We start from the raw sequence: 9737 nt of genomic DNA on the forward strand, positions 1-9737 counted from the left end.
ATTTTAAAGGGACAAAAGTAATTGATGGCATTTTGGTCATTTCAAACTCTAAAACAAAATAGCCTGAACCATGTACCATCATAACATCTCATACTAGGGGTCCATAGACCAAAGTTGCATAAAACCCCAGAAAGGATAAAGAGAAAAGAAAACAGTATAGAGAAAAAAAAAAAAAAAGTAGCTTTTTCCACATAAAAAGCAATTACATAGAAAAAGGAAAAAGTTGAAAAGACGAATAGATCCAGGTATTTTATAGATGTGCCACCCTAGTGAAAGATTACTGTCATGCTATCGGTTCAATCCTTCAGACCTTCACATGCACAAAGAGAAAAGAAGAGCCAAAGAGGGCTGCAAACCTGCCACTACCCAAACTATCCACCCAATCAGAGACAGAACTCCAAAGATTTCAGTCAGTAAAATCAGTGGCAATACCGTAATTTCATACACAAGTTCTATGCCAAAAATCATTGACTGGATTGACCAGACTCTGCAAATGCCAGTTCTGCTGTTCAAACTTCAAAGTACTCATGATGGTAATAAAATAGCATCTTTATCACACATAAAATGATGGATTGCTTTGCCCATCCCTTCAATTATAAATTATGAATGAGAATGGTATTAAGTTCAAATAACCAGGAAATGAGAAAAAAAACCATCTATGTACAAGCAAGCAAATGGGTTTTAGCTTGCTCAATCTTAATGGTCATTTTGGAGCAGATGAGTTCTTGTTTGAAACTAAGGCAAAGATAGAACTGGAAAGCTTGTTAATGGCATCAACAAGACCATTAATTCCTTCTCTATCAATCTCATTCTTTGACTCCTCAACTTTGAGTCTTCTCTCTTGCAGACTGAGAAGATCCCTGTGTCTCTTCTCTTCCTTTTCCTCACAAGCATGGAGAGCTTCAGCTATAATGGAAGCACTTTTAGAGATTGCTGAACCCACTTCATATGAGGTGTTACCAGAGCTGCTGGTTCCTTCTCCTCTTCTCCTTCTCTTTGCTGATGAGTTTGAATGCTCACTTGTATCAGAATCTGAGCTATCACATATCTCCAAACATAAAATATGGAATCAAACCAATTAATACTAACTGAAAATAATAGCTAGGAAGTGAAATAACATCCCAAGAGAGACAGATCAAGCAATCATCATTCCCTTCTACAGAGAGAGAGAGAGAGAGAGAGAGAGAGAGAGTGAATTAGCAGAAATTTGGGTAACAATAGACATTCAAGGCAGAAACTCAGTAGGAAACCCTTCAAATTAATTTCAGAAAGCAAGAAAAGAAAACCCATTTAATCACAAGCCAAGGAAGCTGTATGGCATAAGCATAGCAAGTATGATATGCAGATAAAAAATCAAGAAACTATAGTTTTTATCTTCTTAGACATTAGAGAGAGAGAGAGAGAGAGTACCTATTGAGGGTAATGGCTGAGAATGTGGTAAATGTTGAGGTGGTGGTGGTGGTGGTGGTGGTGGTGGTAGTGGTAATGGTAGATTTGGATCTGAACCACCACCACCAGTCACCCTCTGAACAGCTCTCTTCTCCACCACTTCCACCACTGCATCATATATCTCAGGCAACATATTAGAAGGTAAGTTCCTCTCTTTCCTTTCATGCTTCTCAAGCTTCCAATAAGACCCTTCTTCTCTGTCTCCTCTCTCAGCCAATCTTCTCTCATACTCTCTCACTTTCTTGTAATCTCTCATCAGATTATCCCACTTGTCATTACACTGGTTTTGACTCCTCATACACCCATGTTTACAACAATAATCCTCAACCCATTTCCATCTCAACTCAGCTGGTTTGCTTCTCTCCTCACCATCTCCACTTCTCTTCATTCTCCTTTCTTCATCCATCTTCTTTGCAGCAATAAGGACTACAGTCTCATGGACTGTCCAGTTACCCTTCCTATACTCCCTCACCTCACCACTATTCCCTTGATCAGCCATTACTACTCTGTTCATCAAAACTTCACTAACATGACATGAAGAGAGAAATGAGTATCAAGAAGGAGACTGGTTAGTAAGTCTTTATCTATTATGACTTATCAGTTTGTTCAAAGTTCAAACTTTACAAATCCAAACCCAAGGTTTCTAATTCAAGAAAAGGCTTTTAATGTCTCTGCCTAGACAAGGATAGGATAAGAAGTTCAAGGCAAACATCACTATAGAGAAGAATGAAAACAAAATTTCTGGTTTTTCCCCTCTTTATGTTTCTCTATTTCAGTTTTCTTTCTTTATTTTGTTTCTGCACTTTTGAGCTTTTGATGTGATCTGGGGTTCCCCTTAAGAATCTTTAAAGTTCATAAATCAAATCTCCAACTACTAATTCCAACCACTGCTCCCACAAGCACAAAGTAAAGAACAGGAAGAGAGAGAGAGAGAGAGAGAGAGAGAGAGAGGGAGGAAGGAAGTGGTGGAAATCAACCTCACCATTATAAGAAAAAGCCAAGCAAATCCATTCAAACTGACAGATTTTTACAAACCCGAAACCCTCAGAATCAAAATGAGGAGACAGAGAGAGAAAGAGAGAGAAGTGGGTCTCTATATGGACGGTCTAGATTCAATGAAAGTCTTGCCATGTGATGATTTATGACACACTTTATCGTTCCTTCTGAGCAGAAAAATAATAATAATAAAAAAGGTCTTTTCACCAAAAAAATAACGAAAAGGTTTAAGAACCTAATCATTTGATTAGACTCACTTGCCTTACCATGAAATGATATTAAAACGAGGGAAGGTTAATTTACTATGAAGCACCTGAAATTCCATTGAAATTACGAGGTACCTTATCTGAGACTAATCTGGATTAGAAAAGATAGGGGAGAAGGACAGTTTTGTCCTTTCATGAGATTTGGGTGTCAACTTTCGTCTTTTATGCTTTGGAATAGTGCATTAAAAGCCTACGTGCCAGGTCATCACAATTTTCGCTCTTTTTAATACTTGCCAGCTTGGACACTAGTGTACGGAAATCCAGATTTTCATTGACTATTGTTTGACTGTGACCTTGCGGGCCCCCCATAAGGGTGCTAAGTCATTGAGTCATGACTCGTCGCTTTCGTTCTTTTGGACTCTAGCCTGCTGCCCAAGGTACAACCATCAAGGTTAGTGTTGTCTTTTTATCATGTAATTTAACCCTAATGAAGGACGGCCCCTAAGTTTTACCCAAAAAAAAAAAAAAAAGCACCTAAGTATCGGCCGATTTCGATATCGATACAGTTGTGAATCATCCGTATTAGGTCGTATCAGACGGTTATGCCTTTAATTTTGATTAGAAAACTATTGGGAGAAAGATAGTCATCCGGTCGCACCTGACACAGCTGGGTGTGTGAAATGACTATTGCACCCCTGGACATTTTCAGGGTTTCAAGGGTGCAGTGGTCATTTTTGCACTTCATTGTGTTAAGGGGCAAGGGTGGTGTGCGCTGCACGATCAGATGGCATTCTCTTTTCCAATAATTATTTTTAAAACAAATTTACTCTGTATTAATTAGAACCGTTCTACCAATACAAGATTGGGATGCTAGTACCGAGTGGCATACACCCAAATTGATACCATTTTAGAAAGGGAGTGGGGAGGAATCTGCACTCACATGTTGTAGGGATATTTTTTTCCCCTTCAGGGTATAGTATGTCATTGGAGGACATCTATTAACCTAGTTGACTGGAGGCTAGTGCAGTAGAGCCTCATCCAAATCCTCTCCAATGACATTTAACCACCAATCGATCTGCTAGCATCCATGAGGTGTGGTCCCCACACCCCATAGATGGTGTGCGATGGACTCTGATGAATAATGAATGTCATTGAAGAGAATCCAGACTCATCCTCAGGATGTTTCGAGTTCAAGACCTTCTATTCCACGTCTAATTTAAGATTTCCCCATCACCCAATCCAAAATTAAAAATGAACAAACGTTAGAGCAGCATTTTCTTCTATTTTGCAATGAATCAAGCCAATATACAATTAGTAATCTTATGATCCTATAAATGTAGGTTAGTTTGATATATATATATATATATTTTTGGATAATAGCAGTTCCAAACAACTTGGCATTATTGTCTCAAGCTCTGATGTTCATAAGTTGAACTTTTACTTGATAAAATCATAGATATATTATCTCAAAAAAAAAAAAAAAAAAAAACAAATGGAATTCCATCTCCTTGACTCTTGCATTGGGTACTCTTAGTTTTCACCTCCTGGGAATGTATGATGGAGCTTTTCTCTTCAAGCTCATTGGGAATATTTATTATCAGATGGACGTGTTAGTGTTAATTGTTAAATGGGAAAATATCATCCCCTTCCCTCTAAGTTTCCTTAATATCAATCCAATACCCAAATTTTAAAAAATAATAATACCCTCCCCTACTTGTTAAAGATTCTATCAATCGTACCCTAATCGTTAAAAAATGCCATTATATGATGACGTAAGCATATCCAATATTTTTAAAACCCCAGATTACCCTTCAGCCCTTCAACCCCATTTCCTATCCTCTTCCACCACCACCACCACCGCCGAACCCTATTTCTAACTTCTAACTCAGCTCTTCTATCCCTCTCTATCTCCCCCTTCTTCTTCTTCTTCTTCTTCTTCTTCTTCCTCCTCTTGCAACGCTTTACTGTTTGTGCAATATTACTATTCTTGACAACACCATTGCAATTTTCAGTAGAGTTCTTCAACCGCTTTCTATTATTGGTACCTTCGTATGTAGTTGAGCAGCAGCAGCTGGGAAAATTAATAGCAGTGAGATAATCGAGAAGGGAATCCATGCTCTATTTTACTACTGTACTTGCCTGCTGCAGAGTTATTGATCGATACAGTAATAACAACAATAATCCGAAATTAGAACAAAATCTTGAAAAAATTGTACATCCATCTTCTATCCATCGATTCCAATTACACCCAATCTCAATTAAAATACATACATTCAACAAACTAAACTAATAGTAGACAAAACACAAACAAACAGAGAACTTTTTAGAATGGGAAAAAAAACCCCTAAACCCATAGATTTGATGGGTAGTACCTGGAGCGAATGATCGTCAATAGTAGGATATTGACGCACCCACAAGGATTTTAAGATCCACTAGGAGGAATTATCTCCTCATTCTTCCGATTCGATCTCCACGTTGGTTCTAACTTTCAAACTTTCCCCTTCCCCACTGTATATATATATATATATATATATATATATAAAGGGTCAATGTTCATAGCTTCTCGTTTCAGGAAAATCATTAAATTGGAAAGAAAGACTTTTTAGTGCTGGAGGTGGTGCTAGCAGTGGAAGAGGATCGGGTAGTGGTGGCGATGATGGTGGTGTTGGCGGAAGAAGAGGAAGAAACGCAGAGGGTCGGGGCGGAGTTGCAGGAAAGGCTTCTGCCGTGGTCTCCGGTGAAGGCCTGTCATTCGCCCATGAGTTTCAAGGCTGCCGGCCCTCCTTTTGGCCACTACAAGGGGCGGCGGTGGGTGAATTGAAACCCTAAAAGGGTTTTTTTCCCTATTTATCGATTTGGGGAAGATGATGGGGAATATTCCCCATCTGATTTCCTCATTAATTTAAAAAAAAAAAAAGTTTTTTTTTTTAAGTTAAGTAATTGGGATTTGCTAACATGCACTGCTGAGAAGGTGCTAATGTACGCCAGGGTTGGGTTGGTGGATCCACCCGTTAACTCCAATTAAAAAAAGGTAATACCGTCATTTCATATACTGTTTTAACAAAGTTAGTCACTTAGGGTACAGTTGATAGAATCTTTAAAAAATAGGGAGGACATTATCATTTTTCAAAACTTGGGTATTGGATTGATATTAAGAAAACTTAGAGGGGAGGGGGGATGATATTTTCTTTTGTTAAATCTAAGCCCTTATAATTTGGCATAGTGGTCCATCGAAGCATAATTTATTGGGAAGCAGTTTTCTGTCTGAGAGTGTGGCCTACGCCAGCACTCCCATGTGTCTATCTCTCTCTTCCTTAAAATAAGGGGGCAGAGGTGTCTTTTCACATGAGGAGGAAAAAGATAGACTCATGGGAGTGTTGGCATAGGCCACACTCCTGGACATAGATCTTTTTCCCTAATTTATTTTATGGAAAAAGAAGTACACGCTCCCTTTCACTCTTTGACTATCTCTCTCCCTTCTCTCTCCTCATTAAATATAACATAGTAAGGGAGAAAGTTTTCTACCCGGGCGTGTGGCCTACACCAGCACTCCCATGTGTCTCTCTCCTCCTTAAAACAAGGGGACATAGCTGTCTTTTTATATGAGGAGGAAAGAGATAGATTCATGGGAGTGCTGGCATAGGCCACACTCCCGGACAGGGAACTCTCTCCTTTTAATTTTTTTTAGAAATGGAAAAGATTTTATAAACAATTAAAAGAAAAAAATTACATCGTAATATAGTTTTAACTCCTTGCGTCTTTACCACTAAGAAAGTCAGGCCGTGGAGGGAGATTATCCATATAAAATGAGATTTCATTAGAGATGTATACAAAACCTGCCAGCCAATCAACACAATGATTGATTCTATAAAGCAAAACTGAAATCTGATCTCATTGAAGTGATGCGAGAGCTCACAAACATCCTGCAGAAGGTGCCAAGTAGCTCAGTGTGCTTGCTGCTTGCCATTAATGGCCTTGATGGTAGAGAGGGAATCGGGTCTAACAATAAGATTGGGGGTTCCCATATGAACAGCCTCAAGGAGACGCTGATGAATGTCATAGATTTCTGTCCACAAAAGACTAGAGGAAGGAGTAGCGCCTGCTAAGACAAATAATGGATTGCCTCTGGATTTTCTACCAATGCAGCCGTACCCTCCAAGGCCTTCCCTAATAGAACCATCACAATCAAGAATAACCCAACCTGGACAAGGGTAGAGCCAATGGTAGAGCGTAGGTCTTTTGATACTAAAGTTGATGTTAATCCCCCAAGACATGAAGAATTGTCTATTACACGAGTTGTCAGGGACAACACTGTTAATATTGAAGAATCTAAGCTTGGTATCATTGATAATAGTATGGCTGATTTCTTCGAAACGACGTTTGGTGTTTTTAAAGCATCTATTGTTCCTTTCCATCCACAAACTATTGATAATAGCACAAAAATTGATTTTTTTTTTACTTGTTGACATAATGAGCCCAAGTCATTTCCTCAACCAAGGTAGGGTGGGGGATCGATTGTAGCCGTTAAGGGAGAGAATTTGTTTCCAAATAGCTTGAGAGATGGGATAGTTACAAAAAAGATGGTCTAGGGTTTTAGGACAATGGAGACAAAAGCAAAAACGAGCATAGTCTTGCACGGGTGGTAAGTCAGTCATGCAAGGCAAGCCAAGTGACGAAACTAAATATAAGGGTAGAGTTTGGAAACCAAATAAGGTGGGATCAAGGAACTAGAGGGAGTCTAGAATGAAGATATTCCCAAGCAGAAGCTAATGCAAAATTTCCATGAGTGGTGGTAGTACAAATGGTTGTATTTGAGACCAAATTCTGAAAAATATTGACATTAAAAATCTGATTCCATTTGTTGTGGATGTAGATATCCAAAGGAGGGGTGGGGAGCCAGACGTGGTTATTGGCTAGGCATGTAAGATGCCAATGTGTTTACAAAAAAAATATAAGATGCCAATATATTTATAAAAAACAAATAGAAAATGTCAATATAAGCAGGCTGCTTATAGATCCCTCTCCCTTTATTTTATTTTGGATTAAATGGGTTATTGGTGATGGTTGCACTATATGGATGATGGATGCATCCATGTTTCTAGATAGATCACAAAAAAATAAAAATGTGTGACATCAATTAGTAACCAGAATGGCTGTAGCCTTTTGTATCTCACCTATTAAAGGTTTTCTGAAGGCTTCTAAGGGTTTTGAGCACATCATTATTAGTTAAGAGGAGAAACCTTAATAAAAATCCTCTAGTGTATCATAGGATGTACACCGCACACCCCGCAATGCGATAGAGAATTTGGACTCAAAGAAGCCCCGCATCCCCTTTGATTCCTTCTCCTCTTATATATGCAACAACAGACGTAAATTTGAGAAATTATAGGCTAAGTATAGGGACTGATAGAAATCCCCCCTAAGAAAATCCCTTAAATAATACATCCAAGAACTTTGTTAGTAATTATGGGATTTCAAGTAGTAATTAAATTTTCTTTTTGTGGTAGGTTGTGCCATCTATTAGCAAATATGCATATCGGGGGAATCAACCAATTAGGATCCATGGATGCCAATCCTAATTCATCCTTATGTCAAGCACATAAAATTTTAAAAGAGAGAAGAGAAATAATGAATTTAAAAAAAATAATAATAATGTGAGTAGGAGATGTGTAACTTGAGAATCCTCTACCTTAGATAATTTGATCTCTGATTTTATTCTGTCTAATTCTGATAAGATGTGAACCATTTCGACTCTTGCCATTTCCTTCTATTTTATATGGATTAGTAGGAACTCTCAGATTTTTCACTGTGGTCAAAGGCTCAAAGCAATTGAAAAATAAGTACTAACCTTTTTGCTAATCTTTTTGGGGACTATGGATGTTATGTTGATACAATCCAGGCCACAGATCACGGGATGCAAGAACTTGATTCGAAACAAAGGATATGCCGGGAATGATAAACCCTCCTCTTCCCTTCCTTCCCAGATCAAGGGCCTGCCTAAAAAACAGGAAAAAAAAAAGGGGGAATTCCCTAGATCTACCAAATAGAAAAAAATTTACAAAGTTGATACTTATAAATTATGTTTTACAATTATAAGTTACAATGTTAAAAAAATTTACTAAAATCCCCAAATGAGTAAAAAAAAGGTAAATGAACAATCCAAAATATCCCCGACATCCTTTTCTCTCTCCCCTTTCTTCTCCACTCCCTCCTCCCTGCAAACCCACTTCGCACCACCATTGTCGCCCGCTGCCACTGCCACCGCCACCGCCATCCACCCCAGTCTCCCTCTCTCTCTCCAGCTCTCTCCCCCTACCCCCTCCTTCCTATCCAAACCCGCCCCACCATGAGTTTGAGTCAAGTATCCGAAGAGAAAGAACAATAATCGAAGAAGATAAGAAACAATTTACCAACACATCTAACACAAAATACTAAAAATTCTTACATGTTCTCTGATTTTTCCCGACTGGATTGGTAGAGCGCAACTGGAGATGATTATAAACATCAACAAAATTTTGCTTTGTTGGTTAATTTTACAAACCCTATTTCAGAGTATATTAAATTAAATTCATGGAAAACTACTCTTCGTCTGCATCTGCATGTTAGTGTTGAGTTCTAAGGTTCCCAAACTTCAGATTTCCTTAGATGGAAAACCATAAAACTTTGCTAACCTCAAATAGAAAGCCTGGTGTTGACTTCACATCGATTGAAGCAATAACAACAAATTTCACAACCCAACAAATTAACCCACATTTCCTAGAAACCGGAAAGTTGCAATTTTTTGTTGTAAACAGAATCCAAAAGGTAAGACATCTTTTGTACGTAACCAGAACCACCAAATATAATGGTGGAAAAGAAAGAGAAAGATTGTTTGTGATTTCTTAATTTATTCTATTTCTATCTTTTTTTTCCCCGTTTTATTGAATGAATTAAGTAAGGGGAGCATGGTGGGACAAGCAGGGAGAGGAAGGGATGGGATGGATAGTAGTGGTGCGGGCAGGTTTTTAGGGAGGAGGGTGGGGTGGGGTTGCATGGGGGGAAGGAGGAGAAAAAACGAGTGGTTGTAGAAGTGTTCCTTTGTCGAAA

At 38.5% G+C, this 9737-nt stretch overlaps 1 protein-coding gene across 1 annotated transcript; it reads right to left on the reverse strand.

The window, feature by feature from the left end:
• Positions 1-700: 700 nt before the first annotated feature.
• On the reverse strand, positions 701-2433 carry LOC122639586 (trihelix transcription factor ASR3-like). Its single transcript, XM_043832455.1, has 2 exons — positions 1411-2433; positions 701-1032 (listed from the first exon to the last, which is right to left on the reverse strand). Exons 1-2 carry the CDS (start codon positions 1961-1963, stop codon positions 704-706), a joined length of 882 nt encoding a protein of 293 aa, XP_043688390.1. The 5' UTR covers positions 1964-2433; the 3' UTR covers positions 701-703.
• Positions 2434-9737: the final 7304 nt, after the last annotated feature.

This window comes from Telopea speciosissima, chromosome 9, assembly GCF_018873765.1.
Source record: "Telopea speciosissima isolate NSW1024214 ecotype Mountain lineage chromosome 9, Tspe_v1, whole genome shotgun sequence".
In the NCBI taxonomy this organism is placed as follows: domain Eukaryota; kingdom Viridiplantae; phylum Streptophyta; class Magnoliopsida; order Proteales; family Proteaceae; genus Telopea; species Telopea speciosissima.

What these genes read in the sequence shown, in the direction of transcription:
- LOC122639586 (XM_043832455.1), bottom strand. Translation starts at nt 1,963, where the DNA reads ATGAACAGAGTAGTAATGGCTGATCAAGGGAATAGTGGTGAGGTGAGG. An exon ending in TCAGCCATTACCCTCAATAG is followed by an intron (nt 1,033 to 1,410) that starts GTACTCTCTCTC and finishes GTGATAGCTCAG; the next exon opens with ATTCTGATACAAGTGAGCAT.